At 35.2% G+C, this 21286-nt stretch overlaps 1 protein-coding gene across 1 annotated transcript in view; it reads left to right on the top strand.

Annotated features, from left to right (window-relative positions):
• Positions 1 to 3536: 3536 nt before the first annotated feature.
• The window catches only part of LOC120629558 (protein eva-1-like), an 85908-nt gene continuing 68158 nt past the window's right edge, over positions 3537 to 21286 (top strand). The window contains exon 1 of the mRNA XM_039898518.1: positions 3537 to 3609. Within this exon, the coding sequence (XP_039754452.1) occupies positions 3537 to 3609 (73 nt within the window). The remainder of the gene's footprint in view (positions 3610 to 21286) is intronic.

Here is a 21286-nt window from a genome sequence, read left to right as displayed (position 1 = left end):
ATTCAGTAGGAAAAAATCTGTGAGCTATAGAGTCACTCTCAGCCTCTCACAGTTTGTGTCATAATGTTTCAACCAAATTTCCGTTACCTGTGCCAGCTACTGTGTATTGAGTACTTTTTTTTTATACAGAGAATATGCCTGACCCATATCACAACTCGCTTCAGAACTCCTCTCTTCCAGAGGATCCTCAAGCACGCCCTCTGCCAAGTCAGAGGGACGCGTGGAGAGCAGCAGGGAATTCCAATCTTGAAAGCCCGGCCCACATGGCAGGCCCAAGCTGGACTCCGCCATGTATGCCTCTTAGTTCCGAATCTCCCTCTGAACCAATCCGGCATGAGTGGCTTTATCGGCTTAGCTTCAAAGATCACCGAAACACACAAGCCCACCTACGACGGCAACGTAGGAATACTACAGGGGATTTAGTGCTGCAGGATTTGTTTAGTTTTTCAGATAAAAAGCATTTTTTTTAACTTGCCACAACCCTAACAAAGTGTGATTATTCCAAATATTTTGCACGAAATATATCCGGAACTCGCCATTTATTTCGTGAGGCGAAGGACGAACGAAAATAGACGAGAAAGTGTGGCTAAGGGAAATCGTTTGAAGATTCCCGCTATTTGTATTGGCATTCGCTTATGGATTCATCCGTTAATGGCACTAATCCAGGGGCTTCTTTGTTGTAGCAGTTGAGTGTGTTTACTAAGACCCAGAATAATATTAATTCGTAAGGATACCGTGACGTTTACGTTTATTTTATCTTTATGTTTCCTTGGGAGATATTGCACTTTTTCAGACATCTTGTTTATACTGCAAAATTCCTGTCATCAACGTCATCATTTATTTATTTATTGCTTTTGTGCACAACAAACAATATGAAGTTGTTGAGATATTTTTGCGTAGACAGCAATAACAGATTGTATCTGTTACATTTCGCTTATAGTAGGTATTAATATAATAATTAAGTTTTTTGTTATTTACCTAGTTACTTAAGGGATGATGGGGCTGGCATATCCGTGGTGGATAAAAGTCGATAATAAATAAGGATTAAAAAAACAAACAATATTAAGTAGGTATTTATAAGAATATTTATATGTTCCCATATTCCAATTTACGGTGCCTTTTATTTAAATTTAAAACGAAAGTAGGTAAGTAAGTACTAAATTAAATAAATATAAAATATATTAGATACAAAAGAGTGGTGTTACGCTTAATGTTTTTAATATCTACTTTTTGGATCAAACTTGAAGGTAGCTCGTTCATGAATCGCGGAACAAAAAAGGCGGTCGTTCAATATTGAACTAGTGAGTAGCATCCGAGTATAAATTCCTCATGTTAAAATGCCTGATAAGATTTAAAAATTATGGTGTTAAGTTGTCTTGGGTTTGGTTTTGACCATAGACCGGATATTTTATACTCTGATTAATTACTGTAATACATACATGTTCGCATAATTATTTATCATATTATTATGGGAGTGTGGCAAATGTTTGAAGCTATAATAATGTGCTAATTGCAAGTCAATTGATTCATAAAATAATTTTACTTATACTTTATTTTCACTTTATTCATAACACTCAGATGACTCAGAATAACTTAGGAACCGAAAGTGGCAAAGATTTACAATTTTTCATCCTATAGATCCCCGAGAACACATTATTCCTTTCAAAGGCGCGCAGATTAGAAGCGAAGCTCAACAGAAAACTGTTTTTCTCTTTTTATCTTAGTGCTATTGGCATTTTAACTTTATTTCCCTTGGGTTTTATTTCTTTAACCTAGGTTTAATATAAAGCAGTATGTAAGTTAAAAGAATAAATTACTCTAAGGCCAGAAACCCAAGCCAAATATATTCTGTTAAATGAGAATATATTTAAAACCATTTATGAAAATATTGTGTTCTTACAATCATTCTTTCATTAGGTACTAATTAGATTCCCGAGAGCAATGATTTGGATATTTAATAATTTGTACACGAAATCAAGAAATTTGGTCGTTCATTCTTCATTATATATTTAGAAAATGACAGATGTTTTTTTTTTCGTAAAAGCTTCCAAAGTAGATTTTTTTATATGAAAAAACTTTTTGTAGAACGTACTTATAGAAATGTGGCAGGTACATACGTGTATTTATGATGCTTTTTGTATTTAAAGCATAAGATAGATATACACATTGTATTTATGCACAATTATCGTTTGGGATGTTTGACTACGGGCCCGAATATCAAACCTAAGACTTGAGGTCTTAGGTTTGATATTCGGGTTTGCACATACATTATTAGGGTATGGGCTTACTCTATCTTGAAATTCTTACCCTAGCACGAAGTTGACTGACGTCTTCCACCCATGTGCCTCAGTCTTTTTCATCACAAACGTGAGGTAATAATCGTTGATGCTCGTTTACCTTTTGTTCAGTGCGGAGAAGTGAAAACTCTCTAAGAGGTTGTGTCTAGTAGTAGAACTGAGATGCTAAAACATGATGATGTTCGAGGACCAATCAAATGAGCTTCGTTTTAATTCTATATTTTCAGCTTAACAAAGCAATCCTGGTGGAACACTCTATTTTTTAGCTAGAATACTTTCGCAAGAACAGTTCGAAGAAACTTTTCTTTTTGTATATTTGATTGAACTTCTCGTAATGAAGTTGGCAATAGCAAAAAGTATTATAAATCAGGTCAAACAAAAATAAAATTATATAAAGTTTATTCATCTAGTCTTCTTTGGACCTAAGAAAGTTCTGAATCATTCAGCGGGCAACTGATAGAGCTATGCTCGAAATGTCTTCATGGGGAACACAAACCAAGGAAATCCTACGAAAAACTACGATTCTACCTAGCACGGACTTTGCTACTTGAGATCTTGCATTGCTAAGATTTTAGCCATCTTTTCTTCACGTCCTCGTCCCACTTTATATGGACTACATTTTATAGATTTGTATTAGTTTTGCTATATATTTTACTATCTCAAGTCAACTCTCCTTAGGAATATTGTTTTTAGCCATATTTTTTCCATACTAATATTAGCATGACGTGCCTGTGCACTTCCGCTGTTATACGAGCCTAGGTTTTTTAATTTTTCTTCTATTTCACCTAGGCTAGTGTTATATTTATCATGTCACGTAAATTTACTATCTAGAAATCTAGAAGACTTGTCGACTATCAAAACCTAACAAAACAAAACATCCAAAGGAGTCGAAATGAATTAGAATTGCCTGGTTGTCAGTGTTCTACGAGATATATTTCAAGAGAAATACTAGTAAAGAGAGTGATATATAATTTGAGCGACAAAAATATATTGTGCAAAATTTTTTTTTAAATTTTTATATATTAAGTTTGTACTACAAAATTGTGTGTTGCCCATCAGCAAATAGTAATATATTCTTCATTGAAGTGGTTTTTTATTTATAATCCAATTATCTTGTGCAGGTCAAAGGTGTTTTTGCTGAACGAATGAAGACAACAGAATTCAACAAAGACACAATAACATAATAGTGAAATGTGAAAGTGTTTTCGAAGTACAAGTGCTTAAAGTGAAGTGGACACGATGGCACGGACGACTGGGTTTCTAATAGTGTTATGGATCTCGATCATCCCTTCCCACCGAGCTGACAATTTAGGTGAGAATAAAATAGTTATTATTAATTTATTACTAACCGGTGATAGCCAAGTGGGAAGAACTCGACTTCACTTTTAGGGGGCTGAGTTCGAATCCCAGCACGCACCTCTAACTTTTCTAAGTTATGTGCGTTTTAAGTTAATGAAATGGCACTTGCTTCAACGGTGACGGACAACATTGTTTACCTACATAGGAAACCTACATGCATGAGAGTTCTCCATCATGTTCTCAATCGTATGTGGAGTCCACCAATCCGCACTGGGCCAGCGTCGTGGACTATGGCCGTAAACCCTTCTCGCTGTGTAAGGAGACCCGTGCTCTGTAGTAGACTGGTAATGTGTTAATATGATGATTATTTTCTTCTTCTCATAGTTATAGATGCAGAAAAAAGCTAAGTACGGTGGTGACAACTGTTTTCTGATCTGCCTTCATCCCACGGCGAACACGGTTAAGAAAAGAAAGCCCGCCAAGTTTAGAAGCTTTGATAGATGAATTTTTAATTATCTTATGAGAGAGAAAGCCATATTAACAGGCTAAAGAAGACGCTGATGATATAAATAGATTCAAATACTTTTTAGGAATTCAACCTATGATATTCTCGTTATGAAAATCTATTCTCAGCTCTGAGTTATCTCTTATTATTTAAAAGTTAAATTTTACCCTAAAAGGCAGAATTTTCACTGAAAATTAAATCATACCTGTGATTGCAATCTGACGAACATAAATACTGGTAACGGTAACAATCACGTTCCATTGTCATGTCATCGATCGTTGGGCAATGTATGGAAGCATGTCGAAATTACGTCACTACAATTATTTGACTCGGCGGAATAAATGGAACAGAATTCTGTATTCAATCGCTTTAAGTTTTAGTATTAGAAGTTTTTTTTGTTTGATGGTTGTTGAATAAGCCTAACTACTTCTAGGTAATATGAAGCGTTGATAGCCCAGTGGGCAGGACTTCGACTTATCTTTAAGGGGGCCGAGTGCGAACCCAGTACGCACCTCTAACTTTTCTAAGTTATGTTCGTTATAAGCAATTAAAATATCACCTGCTCCAACGGAGTAGGAAAACATCGTGAGGAAACCGATATGCCAGAGAGTTCTCCATAATGTTCTCAAAGTGGGTTGAGTCCACCAATCCGCACTCGACCAGCGTGGCGGACTACGGCCATAAACCCTTCTCATTGTGGACTTTGACTTTTGACTACCCAGAAAAGATTTTATTTTGATTCAGGTATTTTACAGTATCGACGAAATTCTGCGAAAACTCTTTTATTTTGCTGTCATTCTCGATCAAACTCTTTTATGTTTAAAAGTTAATTTAATCAGCATTATTCTATAAAAAACTTTTAAATTTAACGGGTTCCCCGCTAGATTTGAACCCCCTAAATTTGCAAAGGGCTCAATATGAATAAGAGACGTTATTTTATAGAGAAAAATAATTGGCTACATATAACGTGGTGATAGCCTAGTGGTTTTTTGGGTACTGAGTTCAGCACTTTTCAGAGTTATGTGAGTTTTTAATTGAAGTTATTAAATATGATTTAAACGGTGAAGGAAAACATCGTGAGAGAACTTGCATGCTTGAGAGTTTCCATCATGTTCTTAAAGACGTGTAAAGTCTACCAATTTGCGCTTGGCCACGTTTTGGGCTACGGCCTCCTTCTTATTGTGATAGTCGTCCTGTGACCTGTAGTGCGGCCCACAGCTGGTAACGGGATGATAAAAATTATTATTATGAAACTTGGCTTTCAATAAGTCTACCAAAATCATCCTTACCAATATTATGAATTCATAGGATTGTTCGATGGTTCGGTCTTAAATAAAGCAGAAAAAAAACAACGGATAGTCGTGTTTTTTCCATAGCTTATCAGCCGGATAGTGGGATAAGGTACATTTTTGGATAAACGCTCAGGTTCTATAAGATAAAGCTTAATCGTATTTCTGTTATAACCTCTCCGTGCTTATACGCTTTCGTATGTATAGCATAAGTGGAGAAATAAGGATATTGTATATGCAAATGTCACTTTTAATAGACAATTATTTAAAAATAAGATTTTATAAGGACATTTATGGAGGTACAAGATTTGAAGCTTTAAATTACTAACGTTAGAGATGCTACCAATGCGATAATTGGTAGGCTGGATGGTGATCGAAGTAGTAGTAGTCGCAGAGGACACTGATGCTCGTTCTCCGCTATTAATTAAAATTAATGTTTATTGGGTACATAACATTCCAATAACATCAAGTGCCAGAAAAAAAAGATCACTCGATTACCCAAGAAATAGCGCTTTTAGATAATAATAAAATTGTGGAAACTTTTATAAATTTAAAATGCATATAAAAAATTTCGGAACTAACAGGAATTGAACCTGCGACTCTCTAGCAATCGCAGCCTGAGCGCTTTTTCTAGGTCCATATTACAATGAGACACGTTTGAAACAAGAGATGACACACTGCTTTTTTATAATTTTATTATTTGACGCTACAGTCACTAGAAGATTGATGTTAAAGGCATATACTAATTTCAGCATCGACGGTAGGAGAGCCGTAGCTTAATTGGAAAAAGTGCTCAGGCCGCGGTTGCCAGAATTCGCAGGTTCAAAATCGAAGTTCTGTTCTGTTCAGTTCAAATCCTATTCAAATAAAATTATAGAAAAATTTATAACCATATTAAGCTGAATATACATATAAATTATGTAAAATCCGTGTGTAAAAATATTTCAGCAGATTGCATTGGAATTTGAGATGATTGTAGTGATTTACCGAAAGCTCGGTATAATATCGCAAGTGTACTAACAAGGCACATGTGATTACGTCCACAAATGTCGGTAGCCGAATGGAAATCACGGCCCATTGTCATGTCATCGATCGCCAAAAGATGTATAGGAACATGCCCAAATTACGTCACTTGATAAATTTAACCCTCTAGGGTGTCATGTATGCTAGTATTATAGATCGGGAATTGTTATTCCATTGTTCCACTAGGCTTCGATAAAGTTCGAAAATGTTATGTCTAGTTTACGAGAATGAAGAACCCAGTCGTAGACAGGTTAAATATTAGTTGCATAACTTTGAAAACTAAACAAGTTGCACGTTGGCGTGTTTCATATCCAATTAGGAAGACCAGACTCCATCGAGGCGTGCCACTTGTTTAGATTATTTGCTGATAAAATATAGAGATTAATTTTTATTAGGTTACAATTATAGGGATGACATGCAGCTGTTCTGTAAAAGCCCTTAAAAAAAAGATTACAAAAAATAAAACTTTGAAAATTTTTATCTCACCAATAAACTAATACCCACTACAGTCAGCGTTCTCTCTCTCAACCCTCAACCCTGAAGGTTGGTGAGATTTTAACGTTATTTTCAAATATTGTTTATAATTACTTAAAACGTTGGCTTAACGTGCTCTTCGAGTTTGGGGATGGACAATGCCATTTTTCTTACTCCAGGCTGGCATTTAAATTTCGAAGACAGAATATCAAACACCCAACGTTTAGCAGCCTAGCCTGGAAATCGATTCCAGATCCTCGTGATCCGTAATCAAATAAACTAATTTCTGGACAAACGAGGGAGTTAATGCTAATAATTTTGCTGCACACCATTCTCTACACTACATTCAAAGTCCATTTCCAGAAATAGAGCTCTCTTTTTCCTTAGAAAACATACAGATAAGGAAAAACCTCCTTTAGATCTGCAGAATTCCCACCTATACAATACATGAATAATGTTATTTAAGCTTTTCTTAATAAGAATATATTGTTGGCAATTTTTAGCCGTAAAAGCCTGCCTATTCGTCTTAATAATTTGTTACTTACAAAGATCGAAGGTTTTTATCTTATCCACATTAATGTCTCGTTGCTTTTAAGAATCTCTTTGTTAGAGGTTATCCCCGCAATTAATCTTAATTCGCTTCAGGAATCAAACATCTTAAATGTTTTATCGCATTATTAAGTTTGTGAAGCTGTTTCCACTCTAAAAGATGAAGTATATTTTTAGATCTAAGCATTTCTTGGTATCCGGCTTTTAAAACAGATTTACGAGTAACTTTCGTAGTTTAATTTTCGACTTTTTACGATTGAGATAACTGAAAAGGCATTTCTAAGGGAATTCTATGGTGGAAAAGTTTTTTGAATTACCGCAATAAAAAAGGAAAAGACATGAAAGCATGTTATAGTTATGAATAGAAATGCGTAATGAGTTTTTATTTCTGAACCATTCTGAACACTCGCAAAAATATTACGAATATCGTTCGTATATCAGAGTACCCTAACGATGAGGAAAGATTTAATCTGCTCCATACAAAAGGGACCACGAATTCGAATCTAAATAATGCTAAGCACACTTATCGGTGTCATCTAACGGTTGGGAGGATACGTGGCCGGTCAGATAAATTCCACCCATTATTCAGTCGAGGGCCTTTGTTCGGAGTGGATTTACCAAGTTCTTGTCACGTACAAGATGCAAGAAAACAGCCCATCCATTGTTAAGTTTTAAGGAACTTGTATCTATTGCTTACCTGGAGAGTTATTAACGTTTTTGTACGGATATACCAGAAGAGACACAAACACAAAGTATTTATGTCTTGTGTGTGGCTAGTGACCACCTTACAAAGACGTTCTGCAAAGCGATTTAGCGTTCCGGTATGATGTCTCGTAGAAATCGATTAGGTTATGGGTAAAATATAACTGCCATACTCCCTAACAATTTAGCCCGCTACCAGCTTAGACTGCATCATCACTTACCACTAGGTGAAATTGCAGTCAAGGCCATAGAGAACGGTACATTTAGGAATGCCTACCTACTACAGGACACGGATCTCCTATGAGAATGAGAAGAGTTTAGGAAGTTCTCCACCACGCTGGCCAAATGTAGATTGGTAGGTATACTTTACAAGCGTTTGAAAACAGTATGGAGAATTATCAATGGAAGTTTCCTTGAATTGTTTTCCTTTACCGCAAATAATTTTGCAACATCAATGGCATATGACAGTTGGTGGCGGTCACCGCATTATTTAACTAGATGGCGCCACGAAGATCCTGCATCGCACTTACACAGTCTTTAGCCAATACATATTCGAAAATTTAATGTATGTTAACAAAAATATATCTAAATTTAAGAGTAAATGTGTCTGCAATAATTTGAACAGAAGCTAAAATAAACTTGCAGTGCAATATACTAGACTACATAAAATAAGGACCTAATTCATTTAAAGGAAATTGTTTGACCCTATATACGAACGAACACCCGCTCGAAGGAAGATCTTCCTATTATTAGGTCAGGTATATCACCATAGCTCCCGTACAAGTCCACTTTTCGACAAAAGGTCTCTTCTAACGGTTTGCTCATAGTAACTATTCAAGGCAGAAAGTATGGTGATCGCAGTAGATGAGTGTAGTAGTACAGAGAATGCTGAACGAATAAACGAAAAAAACTCAAGTTACTCCGGAACATAAGAAGAGCGTGCCCGGGATCAAAGTCGTTACCCCCAAATGGGACTAACCCGCCAAGGCTATAACCGCTAAATTCGCAAATATCCAGTTAAAAAATGTTTATATATAACACATATTCAGAGTGGATTATGACGATGATCTTGTCACTTCAAACAGCACAAAAATAAAAATCAGACTACTCTTCCTGAAGGTTTTTTTTATCATGGAAATGTTATTTACGTTGTGAATTGGTATGGACTCGGGGAAAAACGTTTGTTTAGGAATGATCAAGTTTTTTTCTCAAGTATTTATCGTTTTCGGTTGGACATCTGATAAATTGAACCCATTATTCAGTCGAAAACCTTTGTTTAGAGTTGATTATACCATGTTCGTGTCACGTAAAGGATTTTGGAATTCCGGGAAGTATTTGAGGAATCCGGTGTTTTTGATCACCTGGAGAAGTTTCAAAGATCCTGTCCTTGTAAAAACTGATCGGAATTATTATTATATAAAAAATTCAAATGCGAGATTACTACCTATATGGTTCTATAAACGTGTTAATGGAAACCGAAATAATACTTCACTGGCTTTAGAGGAACACTACATACTGTCTCTGAGACTTATCTGTGAAACTGAAAACCTAATAGTAAACCACTGCCATCGTTTTTACATGCAAAATTTGAATTCTAACACTTTATTAGGTACGCGTTATTATCTTCAATCGGGTTGTGATAAGTAATAATGTTGTGAATTTGTTTGTATGGAAAAATAAATATGATTCTTTTGATTTCATATTTTTTCAGGCTGAATCTTTATGAAATATTAGATATATTTCATAAGGTTCAGGATGTAAAAATATGCATCATTCAATGCTTCCTTCAACGTTGTGTAATTTAAACGTTTCAAAGTTTAGTTTAGTTTATTATTTATAGGCAAGTACGCATCTCTATGGTGTGGAAGACTTCCGGCGTCAGCATTTCCTGTATCATATAATGATATAACCTCCCAGGATAATTCTAGTTCCTGTTGAGTCCTTATAGAGATACATTTAATTAGTTTGAAATTGCTTCGTTGGTTTAGTGATTAGCATGTAACAATATTAATATTAAAAGTAAAAATAAATTTTTAGTGCAGTTTACTAGGCTGCAAATTAGTAATTCATTTAAGGGTAATTGTATATCATTTTATAACAAATTACCAGTTAAAATCCTTACGATGTCTCTCAATGAGCTCAAAGTGTATATAAAACGTAAGCTTAATCCTATTTTGATATTAAGGATTACATGTACGATAAAAAAGGCTTGGGTCTGAATTGGCTCTAACTTCATAGCTATAAAACTAACTCGACTGTGAGATGGTGACAACCAAAAAAACCTGGCTAACTTTGTTGTGGGCTCTTCTTAGACCAGGGTGCGTTAGAAACCCTGGTAGCTTTAGTGTTAAGTTAACCATCACCTAACATCAGTGTTGACATGTTAAATGTATAAACGCTTCATAAGTGCCTGTGATAAGGTCTACATGAATTGAACATTTTTTGAATTTGAATTTTGAATTTGATCAATTCGGCCCAATGAGTACAATTGTGTTATTCTATCAAGAAATTCTTAGCCTCGGAGCACTTTTAGCTATGAGTTCTACGACTGATTTATTTCCAGTCAAGCCAGAGCTGCCATACCATCAGACTATGATGAGTGTAGGAATGAACTGTTTACACTTTTGCACTATAATATCTACCGCGTTCTTGAAAAATCTTTTCGGAGATTGAACCCTGCAGCCGAAATCGGTCAGGGAAACTGTTTTATGTAATATAACTATTTAAATAAAAACGTGTGTGTGCTTATGCACACGCGATAGAAGTTATACTTCTTTGGCGTAACAAGATAAAAATTATTGCAAAAATTTTATCTTGCGCCTTATTCTACGTTTGTAGAAAAAACGATACTAAGAATAGAATAAAGGAATTGTTTGAATTATTGAAAGTCAACTGTCTAACCTTTTTAGAACTAAAATGTTGACTACAGCATGGTGTCAGTTTTTTGTGACGGTGTGATCGCGCATCGCAAAATTTACTCTCACTCTCATTTTTCCCTAACGCGCCAAAAGAAGTATAACTTCAAAAATGCATTTGTTTAGTACAATTGAAAAGTTTATTTTAATTAATACAACCCCGCATACAAAACTTCATCTATGTTAAGTGTTAGTTTAGGATCAGCTATATCCGCCTGGTTCAACTTAATGGTTATCCTGGAAATTGATTAAGTTAACCGTTCTGAAAACAGGTGAGCTAATATTTTATTAAACTCTTAATAAAGCAATTTGCCTAAGTCAATAGCAAGTACCTACCTTCACTAAATATATTAACTTCACCTAATTGCTTACTCAATTATTAACTTCATACCCTTTTAAGTGATTTTGAAAATTAATTAAATGGAATTCATTTTTAAAACAATTTACTCAAGCAAAGTTTAAAAGTAATTAAAAGTAAAAAAGGTGGTCATTTATTTTTTCTCGTAATAACAGAGAACATGGCTTTTGCACAGAGATAGTTTATTTATCGAGTAGTAAAATGTTATAAAACATAAAAAAAATTTATAAAACATAACTTATGGTTCCGTTAAATATGAAAATACGTTCATAGGGAGCATGCATGTTTCCAGGCACGACAAAAATCTTCGTGCTAAAATGGCTATACAAATTTTGATGAAAAACTGTACTATTTACATCTTGGGAAGCTTTGGTTGTGGCTGGTTATCTCTATGTGATCAAATCAGAAATATGGAGATCCGTACAAAAACCAGAGTTACCGACATAGCTCAACGAGTCGCACGTCGAGCTGAAGTTGTAATGGGCGGGGCACATAGTTCGAAGAAAGAATCGACGTTGGTGTCTCAAGGTGCTGGAATGGCAGCCCCGCACTGGCAAGCGCAGCGTTGGTCAACCCCCAACGAGGTGGACAGACGACATAGATCCCGTCGTAGGTAGCCGCTGGCACAAAACCGTGGAATTTGGAACTCCCTACAAAAGACCAATGTCCAGCAGTGCACGTCTATCGGTTGATATGATGATGATGACGTATATTATATTAATAAAAATTAAAATCCTCAGCTATCTTAGTCCCCATAACACAAGCTAAGCTTACTTTGGGGGTAGACGGCGATGTGCGTATTGTCTTAGTAGATTTATTTATTTATTAATTAAAATTATTGACGCTTTTGCTTTAGAACTATAATCCTTATTGTAAGGCCGTCAAGGTATGCTTTTAGCAATGGCAGGCGGAAATTTTGCTACTTAATAATATTTTATATCTTTGACAGCAAAAAACCCAACCATAGACGTCAAAAATGCAGACCGATGTATTAATGTTAGGGATATACAAACGTTACAATAATTTGACTTTATCCAGAATTTTGCGTAACTTTTCACTTTGTGTCAAAAATATTTGAATAATAATAAACTGGGAAAGTTGGTTCGAGTAATAGTTTAAATAATTGCCATTTAAGCTGCTAATTTAATAGCAATCGCACACAAATAATTTGTGACAATGTTATTAATTGATTCTGCTTGTAATAACATTAAAACGTCGATTGAAACATTATTTAGCATATCGTTTTATCTATAGGTAAGCCGCTCTAAGCTTGTTTAGCCTAGTGGTTAGAGCGTCGGCATACCTTTCGGGTAGAACGAGTTCGATACCCGGCACGCAACAATAACTTTTCGGAGCTATGTGCGTTTTTAATTGAAGTAATTCAAAAAATCACTTGTTTTAACTGTGAAGGAAAACATTGTGGGGAAAAATTCAGAGTTCTCAAAGGTGTTTGGAGTCTACCAATCCGCACTTGACTCACGGCGAAGACTCACCTCATTCTGAAAGGAGACCGTGCGCTTTAGTGGGCCGGTCATCATCATCATCATCACCTCAACCAATTGACGTCCACTGCTGGACATAGGTCTTTTGTAGGGAGTTCCATAATACACGGTCCTGGGCCGCTTGCCTCCAGCGGCTCCCAGCTACTCGCCTGATGTCATCTGTCGATCTCAACATTATTTGAACAAAAACAGAAGGACTTTGGGCTGGAGTGGCGATCAGAAAGTGTAGTATTGGTAAACTCTCTATTAGATGGAAACATGACATCGAGAGAGACGCAGGGAATAATTTGGTATTTATTCCGACCTTATATCAAGGAGCGGACATCCAACAACTGTAATGATAGAGTCACTACAAACAGACAGACTTGACGTTTCCAAACTGCTTATATTAGGCCTACTTAAAATAAATTAATTTTGAATTTTGAATTTGATAGACATGATACGGTAATAAAATTAGGGGTTATTAAGCAAAGCAATTGAAGTCTAATAATTCAGTTTTAACAAAACCATACTATCGATTCAAACAATAAACCAATTACGCAAATGACTTAAGTAACTTAAAACAACGTTTTATTATTAAGGTCTTGTTATTAAGTTTAATTATAGTTTCGTTATATATGTCCTGTAGCGCCCTTATATTATATTGTTCGAATCGATTTCGGTAATAACCATACCTTTAGTGTTAACTGAATCCACAATAATAATTAAATATTATCAGCTCCTTGTGTAAGTAATTGCATTAGACTTCAATCAATACCTCTTCTTGTAGGTCTGGTGGCTAAAATGGTTTACTGTGGTTTACGAGGTTAACGAGATTTTGATACTAGGGTCTACAGTGAGGTATTGGATTCTTACACGATTGTTTAAAAAAGGAGCGTAATGGTAAAGTCAGACTAGCGCAGTTTGCAGCAATCCTGCTTTCTGAGTCCAGGGCCGTGGGTTCGATTCCCTCAACTGGAAAATGTTTGTGTGATGAGAATGAATGTTTTTCAGTGTCTGGGTGTTTATATGTATATTCTAAATATTGATGTATATGTATCTATATATATAAAAGAGAAAGTGTGTGGGTAAGTTCCGTATAGGCTCCGAAACGGCTGGCTGGATTTCAATGAAACTTTCAGGGAATCTCCGGATTAACCTGGCCAGTACCTAATCCTGTAAAGTTTGGTGATGATCGGAGCACTCCTATTTTTGAACTGTCAAATACAGCTTTTATTTACTATGATGATATTCTATTGTTGGGAGTACATGGGAGTAGATAATGATCTTCACCCGCTCGAGAAGAGAATAGAAGAGAATGAATACGGAGAGAAATAAATGATTTAATATATTATGAGACTTAAATTAAAAATTCAATGATGTAAGTTTATTGTTTAAATAAAATAAAGCAAAATCTAGCCCGGCGAAGCGGGCTGGGTACGCTAGTTATTCATAAAACATCAGTCGTCTTAGTACCCATGACACAAGCTACGCTTACTTTGGGGCTAGATGGCGAGGTGTGTATTGTCGTAGTATATTTATTTATTATTATACATATTATTATTATAAAGGGTTCATTTGCTATGTATGAATGTGAGTTTATTTAATTCCCCGTATTGAGTTCTAAATAACTAAATTTTTTAATGTTTTAATTATTTTAAGAATCCTTACATCGTAACTGGGATTGGTTTAAATTAAAATATTGCGGTTTACGGCAGAGTGTACGGCAGCTATGTTTTATTTCTTATTTTTTTTATTCACTACAAGTTAGCCCCTGAGTCTAAGATGGTAGCGGACTAAGCTGCTAGGGAGTATGGTAGTCTACCCCAAATCGATTTCAATTCGACATCGCACCGGTATACTAAATCGCTTAGCGGCACGTCTTTGTCGGTAGGGTGGTAACTAGCTACGGCTAAAGCCTTGCACCAGACCAGACGAGAGAAAATTCAGAAATTATACTCCCACCGGGAATCGAATCCGATATCTACTTAAATTCACAGCGCTCACCGTTGCGCCAGGGAAAACATCAAAATTGTTGTAGAAATCCATCCCGAATAATGAAATATACATGAAATATAATAAACACAACCCCGCGCCTTGACGTGGGTGGTAATTCATCTTCTCAGTAACATTTTACACGTGAAAATAACAATATTTAAAACCAGCTAATGTGAATAAGAACAGATAATAGGTAAAGAGGTGAATGAAAATTAAGCTTAATTTGCTATACTCCGAGAAAAGCAGGAGAATCTGTATATCTCCGGCAATGTACCCTCTCGGTACGTTTCGCTCCGAAACCGGAGCTGAGCATCCTCAGGAGATGTTGACTTTCAATGAATAATTCTTAACTATTATTCTTTGTAAAGTCAGGAGATGTTGACTTTACAATCAATAATGTATATCTATACTTATAATAAAACTGTAACTTGAAGATTTCTGTACATTTAAAATATTTTAAAAATTTTGATCGGGGGACGCTTCATAATCGATACTGAGTCCAACAGATTTTTATTTAATTTTTGTCCGTCTTTCTGTCTGTCCGGGCATCACGTGAAAACTACCGAAAGGATTTAAATAAAATTTGGTATAGTTATAGCTGGTATTTTTTTTCTTGCACGACTATATTTTGCACGGCTTACAATGGCAACACTCCTAATACACCGAACTTATATTTTAGTTATGTAGCAGCTGTTGAGAGCGGTTATAGTATATGTATAGGGTATATATATAAAACTTCGGTTTCCTTTGCGGGGGTTCGATCCCCGACACGCACCTTTCACTTGTCAAAGTTATGTGCTTTTATGTAGAGTTACACAATAACGTGCAACTTGCTTAGATTCCACCTAAACGGTGAAGGAAGATATCGTGAGGGAACCTGCATGCCTGAGAGTTCTTCATAATGCTCTTAAAGGCGTGTGCAGCCTTCACCAATACACACTAGGCCGTAGGCCTAAACCCTCAATGTGGGAGGTGTAGAAGGCTGGTAATGGGTTGATATGATGATGATGATGATGATGACGATGATTCTATTCATTTAAATGTGACGTCACTTATTTAGAAGCGTCTAACTAGAGCCCTCTTCATTTCCCTACCTAAAACTCGGTTAAGCAATACAAAGTAACATGAAAATGGAGTTACATTCCATTCAATAGTGGAATGCCTACGAGACAGAAAGCAAAACACACTTGCCGCTTATTTGTGGAATGTAAATCACGTAAAGGGCCAAACCCTTAAAACGCCTCAAGGATAATATAGTGTAACAGGAAAATATTTAAGAAAAAAGCTGACTCTAGCTTGTTTTATAACGTAAATAACATAAGTGGTAGCAGATGTACCTATCGTATTATCGAGAGATACAAAAAGAGCGGTAGTAAGTTTATCGTTAGTATCCGTGTGTCTGTCTGTGGCATCTTAACTTTAAAACAAAGTGAAGATTTTAATGCGATTTATTTTATGTTCGATAGCTGACGGTATAAGTGACTTTAACGGTGAAGGAAAACGTCGTAAAGAAACCTGCATGCCATATTATTTTCCATGAAGCTTTTAAAGGTTTGTGAATTCTACCAATCTGCACTTGGCCAGTATGGTGGGGCTAAGCCCTACTATTTCCGGTAATAACTTGGTAATGCTGTTAGCTGACGTGACCGAGAGGATTCTAAGCTATAACTTAAGAAGATCTATTCAGGAGGGTGAAGATCATCAGTGCGTTTTTCGAAGATTGTATGGGCATCAACATAGCTCCCGCTCCTCGCTCGACCATAACAGCAGGAAGATCGTCTTCTGTGCTTGGAGTCTGAGGTCTTTGGAAGTTGTATACAACGTGTAAATGAAAACCGAAATAATACTTCACGGGTGTTAGAGGTACATTATGTACTGTCTTTGAGTCTTATCTGTGAAACCGAAAACCTTATAGTTTTTGAGTAAACCTCTGCCATATTTTTTATTGAAAGAAATCAGATACAGCCCTAACATCCATTGCATTAAAGTCTTGTGTCTCCTGTCAAATATGCTTCTTTTGATTTAATACGATAAATTATGTTTACAGTGTGATTCCTTAAAATTAAAAATTCAAAATCCATTTATTTCAAGTAGGCCTTAATAAGCACTTAATAAGCACTTTTGAAAAGTCAAGTCAGTCTGTTTGTAGTGACTCTACCACCGGTTCGGCAGGCAGATTCAACTGAGAAGAGCCGGCAAGAAACTCAGCAGAATGCTCTCTTCCAACATCATTTTATAGATTAAAGTTTTTTATGTAGTATATTTATGGATCCTTCAACATTATTTCGCAATTCGGTTAAATTTTGTATATCGATGCCGGATTTTGTGGTGCCCTCTAGTTAGGTAATGCGGAGACCGCCCAAAGCTATGTTCGGTTCGGTTGCATATTCAAGAGATGGTAGCTTTGAGCTGTGGCTTCTGCATCAAGTAGTCTTACAGCTGATATAATACTTGGGCTCTCGAAATTGGTTGAGCAGGTGCCGATTAGGAGAGGAGATTATCACCGAGACCACAAGAAAAAATCGAGCTCAAGTCGAGGGTCGTATATTTTATTTATTACTTGATATTATGCTATTTATTGCCTTTCAAATATGATTATAAGTTTAAAAAAACCTCGCATATTTTTTGTTTATTTTTTCATGATAAAAGACCGCACAAAACACAAAATATATATTTTTCAAGTCCATAAACACTAAATCTTTCTCTTTTTACTACTACCGTTTGCCGGCAAGAAACTCAGCTGTTGCTCCACCGACAACCAACTAACCAACATCAAAAATGTATAGACAGACAAACAGGCATATAGTTAGATGCAATTATGAGCGAAAAACAAAGTAATCATATACTTTTTCCGTAGATATAATGGTTTACATTTATCTCCTCCGTCAATTCTAAATCTAAATTCAGTAGAATCAATTTGTCAGATCGGGATTTTATGTCCTAGTTTTAACCAAGACTTATTGTTTTCCAGACAAATGTATATAAACATTGCTTCTTATACACATGGCTGAAAATTCTCATTCCCATAATTTATAAGGAATTTAAGTATCTAGGTACTTTATAAAGATACGATTATTAAGTACCTTGATACATCAAGAAAAGTTCAACTTAGTATTCACGTACAAAACACATTTGCGTGAACAAAATAGCCTTTGAAATTTTTGAGTGGATCACGTTTTGATAGCTACAGCTTTTAAGTAAAGGAACTTCGCAAACTTTATCCTAAAACTTTGACTCCTGCTTGGTAATTCGTTGGGCTAGAAATTATCATAATACTCCACCTTTGATAGTAGGTACCTTTTTGTCGTCTTTTGGAATACGAATTACCTATAAACATTTTCAAATAAGATTAATGTTTCAAGTTCATTCAACCCACTACTTTCTCGTAGTAGTAGTAGTTAGAATGTTGAACTTCAAATCAAAAGGTCTTGATTTTGATTACTTGTTCGGGAAAAATATTTTCAGAGATTGTCGGGGATGGAATTTTATTCTTTAAGTACCTACCCCCTTTGAGCTAGTTAATGGAACTGCATCCACCCTCGTGTCCCACCAAACTAAATATATATAGCTTGGTGAGCTATACATATTTAGTTTGGTGGTTAGTTTGGTGGTGTGGTGGTCTAAAATACTATACTTTGAAAGAAGAGGAGTGATGATCTAAAAACTTAGTTGTGACTATGAAATTGCCAGTGTCTAATCTGCTATATTAATTACTAAGGAACCATAAATTTCCGGAGATAAAATTTAATTTATTCCGCATTCGGCTTCGGCTTTAACAGTGAGTGATAGATTTTTGTAGGATGATGATGACGATGCTGATAATGGTATATGATTCCGATGAAAGCAATGATCATTAATTAGCTATACTCCGCAAAAAGCAGGAGAATCTGCTATTCATAGCAAATGTTCACTGTAAAGTCAACATTTCTTTCTCTCTATGATTTGTCCGTACAAATTAATTAATAAATCCCTATCCCTATCCCTATCTCTACTAATATTATAAATGTGATTGTAAGTTTGTTAGGTACGCTGTCACGCGGAAACTACTTAACTGATCATCAGGAAACTTTGTACATATATACTTGGAGATATTAAAAGTCACATAGGATACTTTTTATCCCTAAATTAAGTTTAGTTCTTTTGGGAGAGGGGATCAAAGTGTTTGACGATTTTACACCATAACTCCGTCAAATGATAACCGATTTAAAACAATTATTTTTGTACTATAGAGTTTGTAATATGTGTTTAATTTTTCCCGAATTTCGTGAAGATCTGATGAATGTGATTGGAGATGGAGGACAGAACTCCTCAGCGGACAGCAGCTAGCCCCTAATTTAAGGCTACTAAAATTTACAATATAAACTAATAATGTTCAAACTTATCATTTAAATTAATTTCGTCCACAAGTAAATAATAAATCTCCTTATTATGCTGAAACGTGCGAAGAGAGTACACTGATTGAATGGTGCTGAGAATACCGATTCTCCTGCTATTTGCGGAGTATAGCAAATTAAGCTATACATTGTATATCATGGAATTTCGCAAAGAAACGACTGCTTCTATCCAGTATTATATTGACGGCTGATTGGCTCAGTGGGCAGCGATCTTGCTTTCTGAGCCCAAGGCTTATTATATTATTCATAAAAATATTCATCAGTCATCTTAGTACGCATAGCACAAGCTACGCTCACTTTGGGGCTAGATGGCGATGTACTGTCGCAGTATATTTATTCATTTATATTTTATATTCGCTGGAAACTTTTCATTGGAGAACATCGCAAAGAGTTTTTAGTCTAATTTACTACGCGGGAAACGGTAAAAAACTACTTTTTATGAAATATTTCTAATATTATTAATGTTTTTTTTTTTTTATTAATTATCTTTATTGAAAGGTATAAACCCAGTTATAATATTGCATGTAAAAAGTAGTTTTTTGTATTATCTTGATCTGAAGTTGTGTATGAAGACGCATACGACAGGTGTTCAAACATGGGAAGATGATATTTTAAGTTCATAGAAATGTTAACCGTAGGTACTAATAAAATATCGATATGGTGTCACAAGGGCGAACTCATACCTCATTAAATTAAGTACGGCTGAACTAATCTTTATAACTTGTTTAACCAGATACTGGTTTATATACGCAAATAATTCCATGGAATATAATTTCTTTAACAAGTAGAGGAAAAAATTAAACTTAACAAGTCTCGTTCGGTTTGAAACTTTGTCGCTAGAATTCTTTTAAAGTTTAACACCCTGAAGGCTTGAACTGAAAAAAGAGGATACACTGTTATAAAACTTTAGTAAAATCCGTAAGTAGTCTTATTTACACGTCTTTGTTTTGGCTTGTGGCTTTATCCGCGAGGTCTTATAAAGTATTCAGTTCTTACAGTTTCAGATTGAATATCAACAATGTTTTTGAATACCTTATAATATTTAACTTCCCTCTTATCATCTTGTAAACTCTAATTTCCTGAACTAGAAGAACTGTGCTAAAAAAGTGAAAGAGGTAGAAAGGTTTTTATGTATTTTAATATGATTGAAAAGTGTATTATTTTTGCAAACAGAAGACTTGGAATGCTTTATTCCCACCCTGGGGGAAAAAAATAAATCAGAAAAATAATGAAGCTGCTTGTGAACACAAAAAAACCAAATACTTAAAATTTCATCATGTAGTAGTAAACAATAAATTTCCGAAGGAGACTCCATAGACTTTACCATTAAAGGGAGTATTACCTGTGATTTTTTTTTAATTTTTTTTCTATTTAATCAAAAAATACCAATATATATATATATATATATATTTATTTATTTGAAAGGTGTAAAAATTTAACTCTTAAGAGTTTTACCGTTACACCCTGCGCCGTCGACAATCATTGGTCGTGTATAACTACATTCTGAATTCTAAAATTATATTTATGCTAAACTAAAGACAAGTGGCGCTAAATAATAAGTACTTAACAGAGATATTCAGCTAAGTGTGGGCAGGTTAATAATAAGTACTTAGATAAAAAATGTACGAGAAGAGTACAAACTATTTGTATACGCATCAAGACTTAGTACACAAATGCTTTCTTGTTTGATTAATATTTAGATTGGAATCTAAAGTAATGTATGGAATGCAATGACTGCTTTGGTGATCATTTATAATTTTTATGCGTTATGAGTATTTCGTAAGGGTAAGTTGATGGTAATATTCTTTTAGTTTTGGTTATAAGACCTACGGGCTGAGAGAGCTTTTTTGACACAGCTCGTCCGAGGAAGTAATATCTGCCCATTGTAAGCCATGCTTATTATTTCATACTTCTGCCACAACGCAGCAAGGTTTTTTTTTATTCCACTATAAGCTAGCTCTTGCTGGTAAGTGAGAATACAGTCTAAAAAAAAAAAAAAAAA

This window comes from Pararge aegeria, chromosome 14 (genome assembly GCF_905163445.1).
Source record: "Pararge aegeria chromosome 14, ilParAegt1.1, whole genome shotgun sequence".
Taxonomy (NCBI): domain Eukaryota; kingdom Metazoa; phylum Arthropoda; class Insecta; order Lepidoptera; family Nymphalidae; genus Pararge; species Pararge aegeria.
The sequence above is the reverse complement of the archived record's forward strand: the minus strand, read 5'-3'. Positions and strand labels throughout refer to the sequence as shown.